Genomic DNA, 24,694 nt, shown 5'->3' on the forward strand with positions numbered 1-24,694 from the left:
ACCATGCCATGACAAAGTGAGTTGAACAGTGTTATTTTCCTTATTTTTTGTAATGCCTTCGAACAATATGAGACATGAATAGCAATATATTGCAGAATCGAATCGCAATACTTGTTGTATCGCAATATGTTTAGAATCACAATAATATCGGATTGTGGCCCAAATATCGCAATAGTATCGAATTGTCATTCTTTTGCCAATTCCCACCCCTAGTAAACAAAGGTTCTAAGTGCAGTAGTTTACTCAATTCCAAAGAAATACACATCCCTGCCATCCGGATTAGCGATTGTATTTGTGTGCCAGTGTTTTAGGGAAATTGGAAAAGGGCTTCAATGGCCTCTTGGCCAGAGCGAATGCCTCTTGCAGAGCGAATGCCAATTTTGCCGAAAGTTCATATGGGTATTTCCAGGCTGAATGTATTTGATTTGAAGGAAGAATAAATCTGTATTTTATTTTTGTATTTCATTTAGTTAAGTAATAAACATTGAAGTGAAGAAATGTACTGTATGCCCTTTCTGTGAGGTGATGCCATCTTCTGTTGTTTCAGGCAAGATGCCATCTTCTGTTGCTCCAAATGATCCTATTTATGACAGACATCTGGCTTGCCCATCTGTGAGTAAACACTATATTTGAGCATACTGCGCTTTTTAATAATGCATTTTACATTAATATATAGACCAGTTGAAATCATGTGGAGGCAGTCATTTAACAATTCAATTGAAGAATTATCTGCCATTTAAAATTAAGCTTTTTTTAATTGATGTCTAAATGTATATTTTCTTTGTTTTCCCATAAAGGATCCAGTTGACGAGCCTTTGTATGTAGAGGCAGATTATATGAACAGTTCATAGTCTAGCCACGTGAAGATAACAAAACATGCCTCCCAAGTCCTTCCCCTTTTCCTGCAACTAGTTTTAAACTGCAAATCTTAATTGTAATTGATTATTATTCATAAAGATTTTATGTTTATTGAGTGTCCATCTGGTCTTTTGTCCTCATTGATTTACTCAAGAATGTTCCTGCCATTCTCACACATCCATGAAATAACAAGAATGGAAGAATGGACAGTCAAGGCCAGGCTAGCGGGCAATGAAATGAGGGTATGACAGCCGTGGCCTACTGGTTAGGGCTTCGGGCTTGTGACTGGAGGGTTGCCGGTTCGATCCCCAACCAGTCCACGGCTGAAATGCCCTTGAGCAAGGCACCTAACCCCTCACCCCCCAAAACCCTTACTAGCCACTTTGGCTGGTGGTGAGTGATAGAATAAAATTGTGTCCTGATTAGAATGATACAGAAAGCCTTCCTTTTCTAGTCCGGCACTAAAGAAGACAGGAGATCCTCTGTCTCTAAATGAACTCTACCGTGATGACGTCGCATGCATCCATTGGCTGCATCCTTCTAGTGTTTAAAGAATGTGGCGGTGGTTGTGACTTGTGAGGTTCGGGGTGTGTGAGTTTAACGTTAGCGGGCATGTCTAATTTTGGTAAGAAAAAAATGGTTGTTTGAATTTCTGATTGGCTAGTGAGAAAAAAATCTACTAGCCACGTTGGCTGGTGATGAAAAAAGTTAATTTAGAGCCCCGAACATAAGCAATGAAAAACAAGTTGACCTACAGTATAATGTTAAGAAACCCAACAGCTGATGGGACAAATTATCTTAGATATCTGTTAGACCAGACCTGCTTAAGAAAAGTATACAACTTCCCTGACTGTAGTGCTAGTGATCGTCTACGTCAGCATATCATAGCAAAAGTTAAAACTGATTCAATAAAATGTGATTAAAACATTTCAAGTGATTTGTCAACATTGAATATCACAGCTTCCTCAAAAAGAACAGTTTCTGATTGACCTTCCTGCATATGAAGTCAGTACTGGCATAAAAGGTCAGGATATCATCTAAGATGGAGCCCAAGTACTTGTATTAGCTATTGTCTCCAGATAGATATAAGAACAATACCGTAATTTCCCAACTATTAGCTGCAGCTTATACATTGATTTTGCAAAATTTCTTCAGCTATGAGGTTAACACAGGGGGGCAGTTAATGTGGTGTTAATATGGTTTTGTTTCTTTTAACTTGCATAAAACACTGCGGCTTATACACAACGCAGCTTATATGCGAGACATTACTGTAGTACTGCCCCCTGGTGTGCACCAGTGGTACTTACCAGCCTCAGAGAAGCAGTCTTCGTGTGACGTAGCCTGTTTCCCAAACGTCAGGAGTGAGTCCAACTTCATCACTGTCAGCTTGTCTCTCTGTAGGATGGGTTGGATGGTGTTAAAGGTGCTAGAGAAATCAAAGAGCATCTCACAGCACTATTCCCCTTGCCAAAATGAGAGTACGCTCTATGCAGCAGAGAGAGGATGGTATCTTCCACTTTACTCTCCTGGTACTGCAGTGGGAGTAGAGGAATAAATAACTAATTTGTCAACTCAAATGTATCAATTACTGTATTGTAGATAGATAGATAGATAGATACTTTATTGATCACCAAGGGGAAATTCAAGGTCCCAGCAGCTTAAGACACCACACACAACATACATTACGATGTAAACAGGAAAATACAAAGCAAATCAACAAATCAACATGACTAAAGGAGCAGTGAAATACTGTAGATAAAGATGTGCATGAATATACTGAGGATTGGTACTGTGATCCAGTATGAGGTGTGTGTCAAGTTGGTAGCGCAAATAAGTCCAACAGTGCAACAGTGCAAGATTAAATTCTAGTGACCAGCAATAAATGTGTACAGTACAAAAAAGTAAGCATAGTAATAACGGTACTAGTATAAATATATGGACAATTAAAATAAACATAACATAGTAATATAAGAGTTATAGCAGCAGTGCAAGGATAGTTAGATATGAGATAGTTGTATTTATTATTAAAATGTTTTTGTTTGTGTTTACATATTTAAATAACATAGGCTATTTAAATATATATATTTTTAAATATTTAACATTTGTGTTATTATTTGGAGCAGACCCAGATAGCAATTTCCTTTGGGCCGGATCCGCATGAAAGCCTTTAGATCCGTATGTAGCGGACCTACGGTATCTGACTGTGGGCCAGATGTGGCCCACACACAATAAGCGGACCCGAATTGCAGATCCGTACAACACAGAATAAGCGGACCCGTGTCACACACAATAAACGGAACCATATTGCAGATCCGTACCACACACAAGAAGCGGACCCGTACCACACACAAGAGGCGGACCCGTATTGCAGATCCGTACAACACAGAATAAGAGGACCCGTGCCACACACACACAATAAAAGGACCCGTATTGCAGATCCATACCACACACAAGAAGCAGACCTGTACCACACACAAGAGGCAGACCCGTATTCATGGGTTTCATCAGGTCCCTTTGCACAGGTGTATCAATCACCATGCAGTCTGCATTGATAATCAAGGTGCTTCATTTTATACACCTGTGGAAAGGGACCTGATGAAACCCATGAATTGCAGATCCGTATACCACACACCAGAGCGGTAGATAAAACAGAGTGGCGACACTCCCATAGACCTCCGTAGGAAAAAATGGCAGTGCTTTTTCCAGGCTATTTCCTCGTTATGGGACTTTTGGAACTATTTACAGCCAATCTCTTGGTCAGTAGTTAATGAGCTAATTTATTACACCTTCCAGCATCTAGAAGTACATCCCACCCTCCTGGAATTCAGCCATTCAGCGCAGGTTTTTTGGAACTTTTGATCGCGTGGCGGCTACATCAAAGCGTGTCGCAACTCTCTCTGCTCTCTCTATGGCTCTGCCACACACAAGAAGCAGACCCGTACCACACACAATAAGCGGACCCATATTGCAGATCCGTACCACACACAAGAAGCGGACCTGTACGGGTTCGCTTACTGTGTGTGGTACGGATCTGCAATACAGTTCCGCCTCTTATGTGTGGTACGGGTCCGCTTATAGGGCTCGGGATCATGACGTGAAAACTTTGCGGGCACAGCACAGCTAATACTATATTTCTGCTTCTTGTCTTCTGCATCTGAATGAATGGACATCACGTTCAGTGCGCTACCAACATGGCGGCAATATTCCTGGAATGCAAGTCGTGTGCCCGAGCCCTATTGTGTGTGGTACGGATCTGCAATGCGGTTCCGCCTCTTATGTGTGGTACGGGTCCGCTTCTTGTGTGTGGTACGGATCTGCAATGCAGGTCCCATATCACATATGACTTTAAGCAGACATTCACAACATCCCCAACTGGTCACCACTATAAAAAACTTTGCAGAAGAATTAAGGATGCTTATCACAATTTTATGACTTTATAAACCTCATGGTTTAGATATAAAATATAACCTAGACATTCTCTGATAACTTTAATTATATTTTGTGTAGGCCTACTTTGTTTGCTTGTTTGTTTGCTTTGTTTGCTTCCCAGCATGCATTGCAAATATTAGTTTTGAATTTTGAAACCATAGACTGTATATATACAGTCTATGTTTGAAACAATGTGGTTGGGACATTTTAGCTTATAGGCTAACCTACTCCACTGATGTTTTGAACAACAACATTACCAGATATGAACATTGACTTATTTATTAGGGGGGAAATACAGTACACCGTAGTCGTGAAAGTATTAGACCTAACCGGGTATAAATATCCAGCTAACTTAACTAATTATGATTCAACTGGACGCGATCATCAATCTCCAAGTCGCTTCCATAGGTAAGTTAAATAAATGTGTGAAATGATATACTAGACGGAAATGCAAGTCATTACAGCATACAAATTACTGCTTAACAATGTTGACAGCTGTTTCACTCACACACACAGTATCCTAACGCCACACACTTCGTGACAGATTGACTTGGATACTACATCGCGCTAATGCCAAACGGTGAACAGGTATTTGGGTGACATTCGAATTTTCCGTCGCAGTGACAAAATACGTTTTCTAAAATGCTCAGAATCATCGCCGGGACGTTAACTTGTTTGTTGGGAGCAGTCTTAGCCCTTATTGCCACCAGATCAGTTAAACGGATCCAAAACAATTTTGGACCGATGTGCGTTTGGATGCCGGATCAGGTCCACTATTCAGATCCATGCCGGATGTCGTGGTAGGTGTGTTTTGCTATCTGGGACGGACCTGGACGAGTGCAAGTTCATATCTACCGCAAATCCGTAAAACAGATCCAAAACAATTTTGGACCGATGTGCGTTTGGACGCCGGATCAGGTCCATTATAAAGATCCGTGCCGAATGTTGTGGTACATGTGGCCCAGTTCCGTCCCAGTGCAGTTTTGCTATCTGGGGAGACACATGGGGCAAACACATTGTAACACAAATGCTCATGTCAATGCTTGGTGCATTTGAGTCCATAATGCACCAAGCCGTGTCCATTGCAGAATACCGGGCACCCTGTAGACTTATAAGAATGGAAGTGTGATGCATGAAACAATCCACACTAGACTTACTGTAGCACAAGGCACTTTGGCTTGATCATGATTGTCAGTAATGTCTTGCAATATACATTTCCACAACAGTTCCATCTAGAGGCACAATACAATTATTGCATGAATAAAGAAATGTTGCATTTTGACATAATTTATTGACATAATTTGATGTCTTACACGATGAGGGAAGGCTTTCAGGGGTCGGTTTTCATAAACTCTAACGAAGTTAACATCCTTGAACTTGTTAAATTGTTGTACAATGTACTCATTCTGGATAATGTGAAGGACCAGAACATGGGTAAGAAGAAGTGTCAAGTATCAATACTCAAACAGCACAACATTATCTCTTAAAAGCACAGGTTTCATTCACAAGAAGAGAGATAAGGAAAGAGGAAGAACTAAAGCAATGGACTACAGATCCAAAACATGCCTGGTCAAGGCCACGTTGGTGGTTGTTGATATGAGTGGTCAGCAGGCACGCTTGGTTAATGGTTGTACGCACTGTGTACCATCAGGATAGCAGTAGCAATCGAAAGTGCCTCTCCAGACCTTTTTCACAAGTTGAGTAACTAATTGGATCCTTCATTACAATCTGGCAACATAAAAATAAACGTAGACAGCCTGCATGAGATGTTTGATTGACTTGATCATGATCAATGTTCGCAGTCCACCTGAATTCATAGTTTACCTCTTAGGGTAGGTAAACTATGAATAGGGCTAAAGTACAACATGTGTTAGCAATATCCTGTACAGCCAATAAACACACCAGATCAGACTGTGTTTTGCTGTCGGGCTGAATGGATTATCATACTTTGCTCACACTTTGGATACTAGCAGCAGTTGGTAAGAGGCATGATTTGAATGGTTGAATGTATGAGGAAAAATACTTTATGTTATTTGCTCAACCATGTATTGAGGTAAAATCTTGTGGTTAGGGAAAGAGCCACCAACATTTTTTTTTCAATATAGTATTGACAGCACAGTGCACAAGCCATGTTTTTAATACCTCAACATGTACTCTAATTTGTTATCCCTCAAGATATTGACCATTAGAAGTTCCATGTAGTCTTTGTAGACCTGCATATATATATATATATATATATATATATATATATATATATATATATATATATAACCAAGTGTTATTAATCTTTATTAATATTTGATTCTGTTTTTAATATGCAGAGATGGTTACTTGAATTTATCTACTAGACTAGATCTCCTGAAGTCCAGAAGATTTGCAACCCCCTTAAAATAAGTCAAATGATTTTACAGAAAAATTAAGTCTCTTAATACTGTTAAAAAACAAAACCAACTGGATCTTTTTTTCTATCTTATATAAGATTAATAAGACTTTATCAGACTTTATCTCTATCAATTTGATCAGACAAGCAGTTTTTGCAATGAGCATTCATTTTCATTTTCTTGTGTAAAAAATACATCTGCTTTAGGGTTTTATTTCAATGCTATTGTCATTTATCTATTAAAAATGGACTACTCTATAACATGTATTTGTAGATACACAGAATAAATTGTCAGTAAAACCCTGTGCATTAATATGCATTATACCGAGAGCTTCGAGGTACAGCCATTTTGACTGGTGACGTCACTGTCTGACATACAAAATGCCCCCCTCAAGCACCGGTTAGCCATGCCGGCTCTTTAAGAACAAGCAGCGATGGTTTCATTATTCATCATGGCAGAACCAGCGAAAAGACCAAAGAGACGGTTGTGAAATATGCAAACAAAACACTGTATGGCCACCTTAAAGACACCCTATGTAGTTTTGGCAGTTTCTTTGCCGTTCTCTCGCTTTTTGCTCGCAGTTTTATCTACAGAGCTCCCCCTTCAGTGTATATATTTTACGACACTCCTCACTCAGTCACAGTCAACCATTTCCTCCTTCCTTGTTCCTCCGAAAATGATTTACTTGCTTTGTTCTTCTTTTTGCCTCTGCCATGATGAATGTCCAGAGTTGTATACAGTAATCTATAACCATACCACTGAAGTGAAAGTCTTAAAGAATCTATTATTTTTACCACCACTATTTTCTTCTTCTTTTTTTGGTCAATGATTCCCAAGACACCGTAACACCGGGGCACATGAAACTTGGTGGGCATGTAGCCTCAGTAGACTTTTACGGAAAAATGTGTTTGGTACACGGGGGCCACTCCACCCCTGCGCTGCAGGCCCCTGATTTGCACCAGATTCAGGACAGTCTGGCCTACACGTTCTTACATACATCTTCTGATGCAACTTGGGAACATCATCAGGGATGTAACCTGAGGTCCTCGGGTGTTTCGGGTCTTTCAACATCAGACACCTTCACCCAGGCGACCCAGCTGGAGGTGATCAGTCCCCAGCTTGTGCCCAAGTAGCTTTGGTTTTCCACGGATCGCCCCGCTTGATCCACAGCCATCTGGATGCCTTATCTGCGGCATCGGTGATGCTCCTGATGGCTCTCCGCATCTGCAGCCCTCCCAAACCCAGGCGCTTCAATACCTGGTACAGGGACTGGCCTGCGAAGCCTCTGCAGCCAACCTCGATGGGGTCACATCGGGTCTTCCATCCGCTGCTTCGACAATCGCCTACCAGTCCCTCATACTTGGCTCTCTTCCTCTCAAAGGCCTCCTCCATACGGTCTTCCCAGGGGACAGTCAACTCCAGCAGGACCACTTGTCTTGATGTTTCTGACACCAGGACCATGTCTGGCCTGAGTGTTGTCACAGTGATGTTCTCTGGAAATTTGAGCTGCCTCCCAAGGTCGACTTTCAGCTGCCAATCACGTGCTGTTGCCAGGAGTCCTCCTGGTGGACTTGGACGCTGTTGTGTCTTCTCCCCTGCTTTAACAAAGGTGATGGATTGCCTTGTTGGATGTTGCTTCCGGCTGTGAGCTATCGCTGCTGTGATCACCTCAGCTATAACCCTCAACACCTGGTCGTGACGCCAGCGATAGCACCCCTCTCCCAAGGCCTTCGGGCAACAACTCAGGATATGCTCCAGAGATCCCCTTCTCTGGCACAAGGGACAAGCTGGAGTCTCTGCTAGGCCCCAGCAAAACAGGTTGGATGGGCTAGGGAGGGTGTCATAGACTGACTGGATCAGGAATCTAATCCGGTGTGGTTCAGCCTTCCACAGCTCTGCCCAGGTGATCTTACGGTCCAATGCCTGGTCCCAACGTGTCCAAGCGCCCTGTTGCCGCATACCTACTGACCTGCAGGAGCGGCCTTCCTCCACGCCAGCCCGGACTTCATCTTGGACTAGCCGGCGCCTTTCTTTCCCTTGGGCCTTGCTGTAGACTGGCCTTGGAAAGCTTCCCAATCCTGCTCGCCCTGATGCAACCGTGCCCACCAGCTCGCCATGTTGCAGCCACCGTTCAGCCAGCTTGACTGCCTCACATTCTTTCCACCTCCTTCCAGTTCGAACCTCGATGCCAGCTGAGGAGACCTTGGTGTCATTGGAGTCCTTGTACAGCAGCACCTCCCTGGCCCGGGTGACCATAAACTCCTCCGACAGACTGCTGAAAGGAAGTTGCAGCTTGTTCTTACAGCCATAGAGTGCTATACTGCTGAGGCTTCGAGGCAGCCCCAACCACCTGCGCAGGTGTTGACTTATCCTCCTCTCAAACACCTCAACAGTAGTCAGCGGAACCTCATAGACCAGCAGTGGCCAGAAGAGTCGTGGCAGGATGCCATGCTGGTAAATCCAGGCTTTGAACTTGCCTGGCAGCCCAGACTTGTCCACCGCTGAAAGCCAGGTTCCCAGCTCACTGCTGGTTGCTTGCAGAGCTGCGGTGTCCTTCAGGGTACTGTCAAACATCTTGCCCAGGCTCTTGACAGGCTTCTCTGTAACTGATGGAATTGGGGTGCCTCCCACAGAGAAACGAAACCTGTCAGTCACCTTCCCTTTCCTCACTACCAGTGCCCTAGATTTAGTGGGCTTGAATTCCATCCTTGCCCAGCTGATGAGTTGTTCAAGGCCTTTTAAGATCCACCTGCACCCTGGTACTGATGTTGTGGTCACCGTGAGGTCATCCATAAATGCCATTATAGGGGGCTGACGGGTACCTGACTTTGTGAGGGGTCCTCTGCACTCCACTTCTGCTGACTTCACCAGCATATTCATGGCAAAGGAGAACAGAATCACCGACAATGTGCAACCAGTGATTATGCCCTTTTCCAAACAATGCCATGCAGATGTTAATGCTCCATTGGTGACTCTCAGACTAAAACAACTGTAATAGTCCAAGATGAGGTCCCTGATCTTAGTTGGAACATGATGCAGGTTGAGTGCAGTCTCCACCAGCTCCGATAGAGCCATAGGCATTTGCTAGATCCAGCCACAGCACCGCAAGATCTCCTTTGCCCTCTCTTGCTTCTCTGATCAGCTGGGTAACTACACCTGTGTGCTCTATGCAACCAGGCACCCTTGGAACTCCACCCTTCTGCACCGAGGTGTCTATGTAGGCATTTCTCAGGAGGAACTCCGTCATGCGTTGGGAGACAATGCTGAAAAAGACCTTGCCCTCCACGCTTAGAAGTGAGATGACCCTGAACTGCTCGATCGAGCTGGAGTTCTCCTCCTTGGGGATCCAGATGCCCTCGGCATATCTCCACTGCTGGGCCACCCTACCTCTTCTCCAGATGGCTTTGATGATCAACCAGAGCCGCTTCAACAGCCTTGGGCATCTCTTGTACACCACATATGGCACTCCGCTGGGACCTGGTGCTGAGCTGGTTCTTGCCGCTCTGATGACCTCTTTAACCTCCTTTAGGGTGGGCTCCTTGATGTTAAACCCTGTGATTGGATCTAGGGGGGTTAGCAGGGTGCTGCAAGGGTTGAGGTCCTTTTCCTTTGCAGCATCACTGTAGGTGGTGCTGAGGTAAGCATCTACCTCCTCCTGTGAGCAGGTAAGTTTGTCACCTCGTTTCTGCCCGAGGATCTTCCTGGTTACCCCAAAGGGGTTTGCGATGAAGGCAGCACGTCTCCTCGCTCTTTCCCTGCCCCTTCTTCTGTGCCACTCTGCCCGTCTGAGAGTGGTGAGTTTTTTCCTCAACATACTGCGAAGTTCTGCCAAGCCTGCCTTCTCCTCCTCCCTTGCCTGCTTGTACTGGCGTCCCAGGCATCTTAACTCCTGTCGTAACTGGCTGATCTTCCCCTCTCGTCGATTTGGACCTCCCTTGCCTCTGCCTGCCCGTGGTTCTTTCGTGCCAAACCTTTCTGCAGCAATGCTGATGACCAAGGTGCACATGAGCCGCAGCTTCTGGTCGGCATCCCCTCTGGCTGTAGCACTGAGGGCTAGGTCCACGTCCTCATCAAATTGGGACCACTGACTGACCTTGTTGGCAGCAGGCCATTTTATCCGGCGATGTTCTGAATGCCTGTTCTGGGGTGTGCGAGTTAGTGCATGGAGGGACTGGGCACTGTGGGGTGACTCCTGGCCTGGCTCCTCCTCCGTCTCACCAGGGACTAGCCCTGCGCGTTGCACCAACTGCTTCCCTGTCAGGCATTTCATTTTGGCCTGGTGGATCTTCAAGCCATGCTGGTTCTTACAGACCTTGCCACAACTGCAGATTGCGCTCGTAGTCGTTATTCCGTTAGCCTGGGTCGTTGCCTGGATATCCGTCCTGTTGGGGTGCTCATCCTCCCCCCCTCTCGGGCACCCCTGGGGGTATAATTCTGTAAGGCTTTCCGTAGCGTGTTTTGGGTTCTCCCTCACGAGAGATGCAGATAGGGGTGCTAACCCGCACTGCCCCGGTTACTGTCTTTCCAGTTGTCTGCTGTCTCTCCAGCTGTCGCCATACTATTCATGGTCGTCATCCGGCCTATTCCCGGCAGTCACTGGCAGAGCCAGATTATACTGGTTCTTACATACATCTTCTGATGCAACTTGGGCACATCATCAGTGATGTAACCTGAGGTCCTCGGGTGTTTCGGGTCTTTCAACATCAGACACCCTCACCCAGGCGACCCAGCTGGAGGTGATCAGTCCCCAGCTTGTGCCCAAGTAGCTTTGGTTTTCCACGGATTGCCCCGCTTGATCCACAGCCATCTGGATGCCTTTTCTGCGGCATCGGTGATGCTCCTGTTGGCTCTCCGCATCTGCAGCCCTCCCAAACCCAGGCGCTTCAATACCTGGTACAGGGACTGGCCTGCGAAGCCTCTGCAGCCAACCTCGATGGGGTCACATCGGGTCTTCCATCCGCTGCTTCGACAATCGCCTACCAGTCCCTCATACTTGGCTCTCTTCCTCTCAAAGGCCTCCTCCATACGGTCTTCCCAGGGGACAGTCAACTCCAGCAGGACCACTTGTCTTGATGTTTCTGACACCAGGACCATGTCTGGCCTGAGTGTTGTCACAGTGATGTTCTATGGAAATTTGAGCTGCCTCCCAAGGTCGACACAATTTAGTATGACTACACTGTTAAAAAAATTCCTGTAAAATTACAGTACAGTACAGGCAGCACGGTTGCCAGAACTTTACTGTATATTAAATGAGCAATACAGTACTGTAATGTAGTTTACAGTAGTGTACAGTAATTATAAGACAATACAGTACTTTACTGTTATTATTTTATTTTCAAATTTGACCTATTCCTCAGTTGCATTTAATATTTATTTCATTAATTAATTTATTATATTATTTTTTTTTTATTTAGACTTAAGCATGTAAGTGATTACAACATGCATGAATCAAGAAACACATCACAATCTTACATAAAATATATTTATTAATTCTTCAGCAACTCATATTATTGCAACTCATATTATTGCATTTAACATGTAATTAAAAAAAACATCACTGCTGTCACAAGAGGTAGAGAACACCATCCCTCTATGGCTCTGGCTGCCACACACACACACACAAACACACACACACACACACACTTCTCACAAAGTTGGGAGCTTGGAATTGTCCAAAATCTCTTGGTTAATGCTAAAGCATTCAAAGTTCCTTTCACTGGAACTAAGGGACCAAGCCCAGCTCGGGGATGGCCCCTTCCTGTTCCAACATGACAGTGCACCAGTGCACAAAGCAAGGTCCATAAAGGCATGGATAACAGAGTTTGGTCTGGATGAACTTGACTGGCCTGCACAGGGTCCTGACCTCAACTCAATAGAACACCTTTGGGATGAATTAGAGCGGATCCTGAGAGCCAGTCGCCTCGTCCAACATCAGTGTGTGACCTCCAAAATGCGCTTCTGAAAGAATGGTCAAAAAATCCCATGAACATACTTAAATCTTGTGATAAGTCTTCCCAAAACAGTTAAAGCTGTTATTGCTGCAAAGAGTGAACCAATGTCATCATAAACCCTATGGATTAAGGATGGGATGTGACTGAAGTTCATATGTGAGTCAAGACAGGTGTATTTCAAAGGAATTAAATGGATTTAACTGTACATACAAATCAAGAAGAAAAATATACATACCAAGCATAATGATTCTGGGTGTGTCTGGAAGACTCTCTTCCCCCTCGATGTCTGCCAGTGACCTATGTAAAACAAACAAACAAACAAAAAACACTTTCAGTGGTGTACATTACACAATATTTTTCAGTGAAAACTTTGGTAACACTCCATTTGAAAGTGTCAACATAAGTGTGATATGAGCCTGTCATCAGGACATAACAAGTATCATGAACATTTATGGCTACTGTCATTAAGTGCCATCCAATTTTTGTAATGTATGCACCTCAAACAGTGTCAACTTTACATTACAAAAAAAAACACCCATTGACAACAGTCATTCATTTTGATGATAAATATCATGTCATGTCTATGACGGGCTCATGTCAATCTTATGTAGACACCTTCAAATAAAACATCACCAAGCATGTTACTCAGCAGAGCAGTACAATTCATCAGTAATATGAGTTTGTAATGAAATACTATTACTTAACCAAAATGAATAGATGTGTGATAAGCAGAATGCTTGATAAGATGATAGATGTGTTTGTAACAACAATACTTACATCAGCCAGAATGAACAGAGAATCCGTCGAAGGATGTTAACAGTAGTTTAGGATGGACATACAGTACTTGTATGCCTGTGCTCCTCGGATCAGTTGTCCGCTCCGCTCACTGTAAAAAAAAAAAAAAAGACAAAACCATACTATTAGCAACTCTTGAAGACTTTCCTTAATTATTTCCAGCTAGCAAATAAATGTTGGGCTACTTCAAACAAAATCACATGTATCGCTATGATATAAAAACGGCGAATTATGCCTGACAACTAAGCTACAGGGTCAAACATGAACAGATTTGACGTGCTAAAATAATGTTAGCCTGAATCGTCATTCCCTATGGGGGACGAGAGTATCGTCGTTTTCAATCGTTATTCTAGACCACGTAATTACTGTATTCTAAGTGTAAATAACACCAGATACCGATATTTTTATACCTCTAAAATTTAATTCATACACACACACACACACACACACACACTGGTAATCTGTCTAGCCAAGCAGACTTTTGGGGAGGCTAGCTGCTAGTCTAACCGAGTAGATGAATCGTCGTTCCCTATGACGAGCGTATCGTTCATTCACACAGATGTCGACATTTTCTATTTCCAAATGAATACACGTTAAAATGAATGCTTAAAGAATACAAGATACGTTCAAGTTAGACGAACACCCTGTAGTTATTTAATATGTAGTAAGCTCCCGCCTATATAGCTGTGGTTACATGCTAGCACTAGCTATCTAGAACACATAAGCACCCATTAAACTTATCTTCTACTTAAGAAAAGATTTGCATGAACTAGAACGTAAACTTGCACAATACGTGGTAAAGCTTGATGTATGTGAAAACCAAACTCACCAAACTGCAATAACTCGGAGTAAATTCATAACTTCGCCAGTCCAGTCTTCAACACAACAGAGACGTAACGTCGGTTGGCAGAACTTTAGCGAGCGAGGTGGCAGTAGTGGCTGTTAAATACAGCAAGGTGGCAACAAAGTTACAATAGGGTTACAGCAAAGAAATGTTGATCAGGCTCGGTTACAGTAAGCACAAATATTACCCAAAATGCAATATTAACTACAGCACTGTACTGTAATGATATGAAGTGGTATCATACTGTTGAATTTTATTGTACTGTACTGTAAAACCTACAGCCATTTTTAACAGTGTAGGGGTGGGAACCCCAGTACTATCCAATGAACTAGTTTAATTTGTTTTATTGAAGCTCTGTAGTCAGTATTTTTTGCAACATCATATTCATAGTATCACTTTCCTGCTGCCTTTGAGGTTTGTGCTCATGCCAAAATGAGTTACTGCTGGATGGACCTCTGAATGGAGCAGTAGGAGGGAGTGTGATGTTCACCCTCACCAACCCTCCATCTCCACCACCTATACGAATCACCTGGATTTCTCCAAGCAATATAGAGATATTCGCTTCACTTGGTGATGCAGAGCTGATACATCCTGATTACGCTGCTAGAATCATTGTGAACAAAGCCACAGCTTCAATGGAGCTCAGGAACCTGACTCTCATGGACACTGGGGAGTACACTCTGAGCATCACCACTGATGTTGCAGGACAAGGGAAAACATCACTGACAGTGTTTGGTATGTACAGTGCTTACTCCACACAAAGACTATTACAATTATGTTACAGGTTACATTAAAAATGGGTCAGAAAACTTGCCATTAGCACATAAATCACTCCTTCTGATGAACAAACACAAACAATGTTTTGTTAATATAAGTGGGATGGGTTTTATTAATGTAATGAAGTAAAATGCATGTGAAGTGTTCTATGTTGTATATTATGTGTGTGTTCTGGGTTAGTTTATGCCCCTACTCATGCTAATGGCCTGACAGGCTGACATTTTCCCATCATCCGCATGTGTGTGCAAGTACTGTATGTCCAATACAGCACAGTAGTTGTGCAATATCAAATCTTCTGATTTACCACACTCCTCAAAATGTATCAATCACCGCTCTCTACATTTAGTGCGGAATGCAGATACATACCAATCATTAAGGACAGACATCCTTTGGCGCTCAACATTTTTTGTTTCATGATCAATTCAACACAGAAAATCTACAGGCTCTCAACTTTTGACTTCTTTATACTCACGTGAACTTTTCTGTTCTGTTGATAACATTCATGAGTAAATGTAAAAATCTGCATATGGGACTGCTGTATGTTGGGTTTATTGTTGGGCTCCTACCCAGGGGAGACAGAGAGGGACATGTAGTAGTCTTTAGGCTTTACAGCAATGGAGCACATTGCTCCTGAGTTTAAATGTTTGTTTTCACCACACTCTGTCTGTTGTGAACCCAACATACGCCCACCTATTTTGCCTACCAAATTTCTGGAAATTTCTTCATCATTTTATTAACCGCTTAATCTAAATATCTGTCAGTTTAGATAGATAGATAGATAGGTAGATAGATACTTTATCCCCAAGGGGAAATTCAAGTTTAGTTACTGTATGTTGTTTCTGAATAAATGTAGACATTGTGCACATAACTGTTTCTTTGAAACATATTATGAATATAAAAAAGGAAGTTATGACTTTCCAATATTGACAGTTGGTGGTGTGGACTGAGTTTCTTAAGATACTATTTGTCTAATTAATTGATTAAGTATTTGCGTAGGAAAACCAAGATTTCACAGATATGCTGTACTGTACTTCCAGAGAAAATCTCCAATGTGAGAGCAGAAGCCGATCAGAATGAGCTGGTGGAATTCAACAATTCTGTCACTCTCACATGCTCCGCGTCTGGAACCTTCCCCTCATTTCGATGGTTTAACAGGAGTACTGTTATCACAGGAAGTGACAGAGTTCTGCTAAAAAACAGAAACTTCACTATATTGAATGTGACTAGATATGATAATGGTCCATTCAATTGTGAAGCATCGAATAATATCAGTGTCCAAATGAGCTCTGATGTCAGTCTGAGAATTTACTGTAAGTGGAGTATTCACTGAAATATGTAAATGTACATCATATATAATATTCAGTATTTATTGATCAATTATTGATGTTTTTTGTCAGAATGAATAAATGTGACCAATACACTTTACTTTTCACTGAGTGCAACAAAAGACAAACATTCTCTTTAGCCCCTCTTAGAGGAAATAGGGAGCAATAAGAGTCATTAGAGTACATTGAAAATGTATTTCTAAAGTCCAATTTAAGTTCAGAGACTGATAATATGTCATAATATGTCACTTTTTTCATCACAAAACTTGAGGTATTATTGCTCATTGAGTCATTTTTCTTGTGCCTCAGGGTGTGTATCTGGTGTTCATATTACACACCCTGATGATACCCCCCTGATAGCAGGGGAAAATTCTGTCATCATGACCTGCAATGCTCAGGGCTCCTTTATCACCAGAGAGTGGACAAAGGATGGCAAACCTCTGTCTCCCAGAATCACCCTCAGTCCTGACAACAGCACTGTTTCCATCAGTCCGGTGCAGAAAGAAGACAATGGAGAATACACATGTCAAGTCACCAACCCTGTCAGTCCTCCTCAGGCAGCCACTAAAACACTGATTGTGAACTGTGAGTGTGATGTTTTGGATTGGTTCAATCTCTTTTTTTGGCATATCTATGAAATATGCATTAAAGCTTTGATTGATTCTGCTTCCTGACTCACAAATGTGCATGTTGCGCGTATCTATGCTTACAGATGGACCAGAAAAGATCAAGATAGAGGTTGAGAGAGCCAAAGCGCTTGGTAGTCAAATTACCCTGGTCTGTTCTGCTGAATCCATTCCTGAAAGCATCTACACATGGACATTTAATGGGATAGAAAGTGTAGAAAGTGGAACCTCATATGTTATACGGGAGAGTGGATATGAAGACAGTGGGACATATACTTGCACTGCTTTGAACAGCATCACCAAACTCACAGATACAGCGGTTGTTGACTTGATCATTCAAGGTAATACATTTGGAAAATGCCAAAGTCTGAGGTGTTTATCAGATTACTTTATGTCTTTACTTTTACTTTGAGAAATACTTGCCCCAGAAAAATGCACACATTTTCACAAAATGTTCTAGTTGTCACTAAATCTACTAACTCAAGTAATTTGTTCAACAGAAAGAGTGTGTTTGTGTGTAGGGGGAGGTGGGGAGACCTGAAAGGGTTACCTTTTGTATATCTGATAACTTGTCTAATTTAAATATGTGTGTGTGATTCTGCTGGAATGCCTAGCAGAAGTGAATAGCTTGTCTACTGGAGCCATAGCTGGAATAGGAGTGGCATGTGTGGTTTTTGGTTTGGCAGTTGGGGCTGGAGCTCATTTATTCGCAATGAGAAAAGGGTGAGTTCAACAGTTCAACTTCCAACGGTAAGAGTTAGCCCATAATTGCACATCATTTTAAAGAGTCTCTCTCTCTCTCTCTCTCTCTCTCTCTCTCTCTCTCTCTCATGTAGGATTTTTTCTGGAAAAAACAGAGAAAAGGGTTAGTATTTATTTTGTTTGGTAATTTCACTATGCAAACTTGTGTACATGCAATCCAAGATTAACCAATAGTCATTTGATGCTTAGATGACCAGGACATGTCTGCCACAAGTAATGTGAGTGGACACTACACTATCAAATCTTTGTAACTACCAATTTGTGAATTTATACACATTTTAATCATATTGTATGCACGTATGCAGATTACAGTAGGTTTCAAATGTAATCTCTTACTTTATGCAATAGGATGTTTCTAGCCATGTCTATGAAAACTGCGTAGGAAGTCTGGGCTTAACAAATTTACCTACAAACAAGACGACAAATGCAGGTACTGAAATATTTTAAGGTTGTCAAACAATACAGTGAACAAGTTGCAGCCCATTCAAGCAGATGTGTCTGAATTATATCCAGTGTTAATGTGGAGTGGAATTGTCCATATATTGTGGTATCAGACATATATAGTATCAGACTATATGGTCTTTGATCTTATTTGTAAAGCTAAATCTGTATTTTAATTGTGTGTGTATTTTGGTTTAGTCACATCATAGAAACATTCAAATGAAAATAAGTTGATGTCATTTTAGAGTGATTTAAAGTGATTCCATCTTCTGTTGTTTCAGGCTCTGCTGCTCCAGGTGATCGTGTTTATGACACACATATCTCTAGCAAATCTGTGAGTAAACACTACATTTGAGCATACTGCACTTTTTAGCATTTTGAGGACCAGTTAAAATCACATTGAAGCAGTAATCTAACAATTCAATTGTAGCATCACTGAGGTCTAACACTTTTCTCTCCCCCTCCAACAGCATCCAGGTGACTCAGAGCATGTGTATCTAAACTGATCTACCACATAATAGTACATAATATGATATGACTGTTGCATAGAGTAGCTGCCTACTACTGTACTGTGCTGTACTGTATGTGTAGAAAATAAAGCATGCTTCCCAAGTCCTCTCCATTCCCTTTTACTGCAACTCCTTTTAAACTACAAAATGGTTTATCAGCAATGTAGTCTGAACCGTAGTGCTTAAACTGTAAAAGGAAATCATGTGGAGTTATTGGTGTACCAGAAGCACAATATTAGTAATAATGGATACTACTTTAAACCACATGTATTTTATGTTATCTGCCATCAGGCTCTATAATACCGCTCTCGTGTGGCACTGCTCTGTTCCCATTTAGGCTCTGTGTGCACTATTATGTCAACATTTTATTTATTTTTTTAATCATTAAACTTAATATTTCTCGTATTTATTATTGCTGGATCCAGATTCCCTGGCTGTTGTCACAAGTAAATGTGTGCGGTGTGGGATTAAATAAAGTATTTTTTATCTTATGGATTTGTACTACACTAATTTGACACAAATTATGCTAAACATGTAAAACATAGCATTTAGTTACTATTGTTATGTGCATAACAGTGACATAACATGTGATGCAGTGATATAATGACAAACAGCATGTTTATCATGTTTGCCATGATTACAAAGCTTCAGTTTACTGAGACATAAGTTCCAAATACAATATATGATTCATGTGCATAGCCTTCAAATTTTTAGAAGGGCTGCAATTAAAATCACAATGACAACAGCCATGCTTACGGAGTAATAATGTGCAGTAATTGAGAAATATTCACAGATGTTCTTTTTTATATTGAGTGAGTGCATGTCTTTAGTGATTTGAGTTTATTGACACTAAAAAGTTCCTGCCACTCTCACACACCCAGGAAACGGTACCAATGGGATAGTCAAGGCCACTGGACAATGAAATGAGTTTACTGGTTGATTATTAACTGGCATTACACCTAGCTCTGCGTGAAAGAAAAGCCCTGAAGAGGAAGTGCCAAATCTTACCCCAGTTACAGTAAATCCCTTTGCAAACAAACTCATTACACCACTAATTACCAGAAAGAAATTGCTTAAGACCATTTTACAGCCAGGATAAGTAGCACGCTCCTGTTGTGCTATGACTGAGTGCACAGGAGTGTTCACTCTGATACTCATTAACTAAATTTGTTCTGATTTGATCTGAAAAAACTGGATTATATGGACATGGCCCTCACAATGATTCTGACTGTTTCCCTGTTAACAGGTAAACGTGATATCTCTATCTCTCTGACCCTTTCGGAATTATGCAAGAACATTCTATCCATCTGCTTGCCTGCTTTAGGTTAGTTTTTGCGACGCCTGTTTTAGGTCATACACACGTTTCATAAACGAGGGCCTAATATTTCTCACTAATTTATGTTTATTATAGAATTGAAGAAAATTAGAATTAGGCTATTAGACATTTTTGTCTTGCTTTGTTTTACACAGGTTTGTGCTTGGGACAAAAGTCGTCATTATTGCCATCTGAACCCACCATAGGAGCTGCTGGGGAAAATGTGACGTTCACCACAATCAACCGTCCATTATCTTCCTTCAAAGAAATCAGCTGGAGATTTCAAAGCATGCCCATCATCAGCAGCGTAGGTGCTAATAAATGTCACCTTTGGGTCTAACTACTCTGGCCGTGTCCGGCTAGACACGTAGACTGGCTCTCTGCAGCACAATATCTGTAAGACTCTGGGGAGTACACAATCACCATCAGGCTTGCAAGAGGTGCAGAGCTTAGTGGGAGAAGACTTAGAAAAATGATGGGTGAGTGTGGTTATTCATTTACCTCCGCCAAGGAGGTATATGTTTTCATCGGGGACCGGCTTCGTTTGTCTGTCTGTCTGTCTGTTTGTTAGCAAGATAATTCAAAAAGTGAATGATGGATTTCAATTAAATTTTCAGGGAAGGTCAGACATGACCCAAGGAAGAAACGATAACATTTTGGGAGTGATCCGTAATTCCGTCGGGATTCTGGAGGCGTTTATGTGTTTAGTTTAGTGGTGTAATGGCATGGTATGGCCACTTGGTGGCGATCTGAATAAATTAGTTTAGGTTCAAATGTATGACAACCTAGGAAGAACAATGCAGGCTGAGGTCTGTGCTCCCTTCTAGTGCTTTTCTAGTCTTAAATGTGTTTCTCTATAGGAGTTTTCAAACATTATAGTATGCTTTGGTAGGTCATTTGTTGGTCCTCATAATTAATGCTATAATCATACAGCACAAAAACATAGCAGACAAGACATTATCTTTTGGATTACATTGTATACCTCTACAGTAATTGTCAAGGTGATGAGCCTCTGTGGGTAATTTCATCTGCATTTTATCTGAATTATTAATTAAAAAAAAACATACTGTACATTATTTTCATCATTTTCTTGAAAGTCAGTGATGAAGAAGGCATTAAGCTTCTCCAATTTTACAAAAGTTCCTGTCTCAGATGTCTCTCTGGTGGCCAATGCGGCTGAGCTGATCGAGTTCCACAGCTCTGTTAACGTCAGCTGCACTGCCACGGGCTCCAACATCACCCTGAAGCTCTATGGCGGCAGTGTCAATGTCTCTGGCACTGGACTGACTATGATTGACACTGTCACCTATGGAGTGAAAAGAGGTGACAGAGGGCCCTATGTGAGGCCTCCAACGCTGTAAGTGCGGTTATCGTTCGCACCCTGACTCTGAATATTCTGTGTGAGTGAAACACTTCTGAATGGCCAAATGATGCAACCCCTGTTGAGTGAAATAATTAATAGTAACACTACCTCTGTTTTCCATATTGCTCACACATTATATCTAAGCTGACCACATATGGACACAGTTTTGCCATATCAGTCCAATGATTTAGTCAAGTAATTGGTATGTAGCATATTCCTTTAATGGCTGAAAGTCGGGGCGTGAAACACCTGCAGTGATGAAACTGGGATGGTATGTTATGGTTAACAGATGGACCGGATGAGGCAAGTGCAGCAGTGACTCCTATGATCCCATTCTAGCTCAGGCTCTGACATCACCCTGTCCTGCTCCTCTCAGTCCAACCCTGCTGCCCAGGTCCAGTGGGCTCTGAATGGAGCCCTGCTGGATAAAGAGGGACCAGAACTCAGACTGGATAACGTTCAGACCAGTCAGAGTGGTGCCTACAGCTGCTGGGCTAACAACAGCAAAACCAGGGGAATTGTTCAGTCAAGGAGGATGTATATTTCAGCTCTTATAATATGGCACAAAATATACAGTATATGAGCAGGTATTTGTTGTGATATAGACACATTTTTATGTTTGCAGATAAGAATTGATATGATCTGGGTGAAATTAATTTTGTTGATTCATGAATGAACTCTTGGCTTGTTTACAGAGAACACACTTGGTCATCAGGGTTTGAGTGGAGGTGCCATTGTTGCTATAGTGATATGTTCTCTGATTGCTGGAGCTGTCCTAACTGCCACCTTGTATACCACAAAGAAGTATGCCAAGAATAAGTGAAATTCACTGAATTTACAAGAGCCCAAAATGGAAAGAATATCAAAATGTCCCTGTGTGTGTTATCAGTGTCTTTTTGCTGTTTGGTGCTTACTGATTTGTTTCATAAGGTCCTATGCTTCCTATGTCACAGGAGGGGCTCACTTTTGGATTGGGTTGCACAACCTCCTAGACTGGGACATAACAATCTCGTGAAAGTACTATGCATACTGTGGTGACTAAAAACATACAGTATAGTCATGAGAGGCTACATTAGGTGAGGGATACTGACAATGTGGGGACTCATTTAAACAAATGCATCCTTGATGAAGCTGACTTATTTTATTGTCCACAAAACTCCAGATCAGGGCATAAAGTGCATGTGCAATATGCAAAGAAGCAATAAAGTGTGTCGTTTCCATACACAATGCAACAGAATACGTTGTCCATGACCTCCGGAAGCAGAACGACTTGCGTTAATAAATAGCAGAGAATGCTCCCGGGTCAGTCTCCTATCCCTGAACGCCTCAGAATGGTCCGAGCGACAAGGATAGTGACGGTCATCCCTCGGTCTCACAGATCCATAGTTACATCCGTGACCTATGTTACTGTATGTGTGCTAGTTATAGCTCAACGTGTAAATCTACCGCCTATAGGCTACTGACCAAACAATTATCTTGAAAAACAAGAAAAAGTTATCACGTGTAAGATTCTGTCATCATATTATAAGAGCTCTGCCTCTCCAAACATTTTGGGCGTGCAAATATGCCACTATGGACGTGAATACCATAGAATACAATATCTGGTGACCATCGATTTTTTTTTATGTTATAAAGACACTAAAAATGACCACCCTAGATTAGGCTACGCTATTGCTCATAAATATCTTAATCGTTTTTTTTTTTTAAAAATAGGCCTAAGTAATTGACCAACAATGACCAACATCATCCCAATACCGAGAACGTGCACAGACCTGAGCTGAAAGCCTAGTTTTACAAATGTATCACATAACTGGTATCGTAGTAGCCTACCACATAATTTAATATTTAATGTGCAGCCTCAAGTCTAGCCTATACTGTAGGCCTACGCTATGTCTAACTTGCTTCTGGTGTAACCGTGACAGATTTTACGACATAAGTAGAAGAAATTACCGTTGCCCAACTGTGGGGGGACCCCGAGAGCAAAACTTACATGGTGTTGCTTTAAGTAACATACATCCACAGAGAGCTTTATACCATAATCAAGAAAATGCAGTTCTGGCTTTGTATGTGTGTGTGTATTTCTAATGTTTCTTATTGAATGTGAATTAAATGAAAGATATGATAGTATTTACTGTAAGTATACATACGTTTGAAGTGTAAATCTCACTGATATGAAATTAAATAAAATAAAATTACTCTAAACCATATGTTGCAAATCTTTTCATTTAGGTCATATTGCCAAATATAAGCACATAAGAAACTCGGCTGCCATACAGTAGCCACAGAAGTTATGGATTCAATTCCCAACTGCCACCATTGTGCCCTTGAAGAGTTTTTTGTACCTTAAAATAATGTTCCCAAAATCATTTCAGTGGTTCATCAACTCGTGAGGGTGAACGGCACTTCTGCATTCGCTTTGCGGCCCTCTATCGACTATAATGTAAGTTTACCAGATCGGGTAGTGGGTTCTGTAGTACAATGGGATGATACATAAGAAACTACAAATTTGCTTCAATGTCGCAATACTTTCATAAAATCATGCAACATATTCTATCTTATCTGTGGACATCATTATTTGCTGGATAAACAAATAGCGGTCGTGTGACAGAGGAAAAGTGCTTTAGTGTTGCTTTGTAGTCTATGATTACAGTCCTTAGCTGGTAGAGCTACAGTAACTAGTGGAAAGTAATACAAGATTAAATATGGCACCATACTGTTATAACTACTGAAATGATGGAGCTAAAAATCATCATTTTTAACAACACACCAGAATTTTCAGCTTAGACTACTGGAGTTTTTTGTAGGTCTCACAGAACATTTACTGTCAGTTAATATGTTACATGTGTCTCATCATTGATCTTCACATCTGTTATTACACAATAATATGCAAAACTTTGAGGAGCCAAGCCTGTAGCCCGTCCAAATATCACAGTTACCTGTGCTACTCTCACTGCTGCACTGCTGCACCACAAAGTCTTCAGTATACAGATAGTGGCTTAGGGTACTTTGTATTGCTTTAGCTTTAGGTCAATAAGGACTTGGTCCTTGGATGAAAACAGGATCAGAGAACACCCCAGCTTAGTCGGTTTAAGTTAAACCAGCTCAATGCATCTGCACTGCTCACTCTGTACCCTGTATTTGCTCTCAGCAATTGGTAAGATACTTTAATTTCAAGGTGTGAGACCATAAGATATTATTTGTGGAAACCAACTCAAGTTACTTATGTGTTATAATCTTCATCAATGTTTGACAGTAAACTGTTTAACTTACCATTTTAAAATACTTGTGAACAATTATTGTTCACCTCATATGGACTAA

The 24,694-nt window shown here is 41.6% G+C and overlaps 1 protein-coding gene and 2 long non-coding RNA genes across 3 annotated transcripts; 1 reads left to right on the forward strand and 2 right to left on the reverse strand.

The window, feature by feature from the left end:
• Positions 1-7,775: 7,775 nt before the first annotated feature.
• LOC134082112 (uncharacterized) lies at positions 7,776-10,953 on the reverse strand. Its single transcript, XM_062537759.1, is given in 2 exon segments — positions 7,776-9,732; positions 9,734-10,953. Coding segments are annotated over 2 exon segments (3,162 nt in total). The 5' UTR covers positions 10,939-10,953.
• Positions 10,954-12,252: 1,299 nt separating this feature from the next.
• Positions 12,253-13,454, reverse strand: LOC134082113 (uncharacterized). Its single transcript, XR_009939568.1, has 3 exons — positions 13,397-13,454; positions 12,855-12,916; positions 12,253-12,626 (listed from the first exon to the last, which is right to left on the reverse strand). It is a non-coding gene; the product is annotated as an uncharacterized LOC134082113 (long non-coding RNA).
• Positions 13,455-17,753: 4,299 nt separating this feature from the next.
• LOC134082973 (uncharacterized) lies at positions 17,754-18,795 on the forward strand. The gene is made up of 5 exons (XR_009939682.1): positions 17,754-17,851; positions 17,938-17,966; positions 18,097-18,178; positions 18,471-18,523; positions 18,660-18,795. It is a non-coding gene; the product is annotated as an uncharacterized LOC134082973 (long non-coding RNA).
• Positions 18,796-24,694: the final 5,899 nt, after the last annotated feature.

This window comes from Sardina pilchardus, chromosome 6 (genome assembly GCF_963854185.1).
Source record: "Sardina pilchardus chromosome 6, fSarPil1.1, whole genome shotgun sequence".
Taxonomy (NCBI): Eukaryota; Metazoa; Chordata; class Actinopteri; order Clupeiformes; family Clupeidae; genus Sardina; species Sardina pilchardus.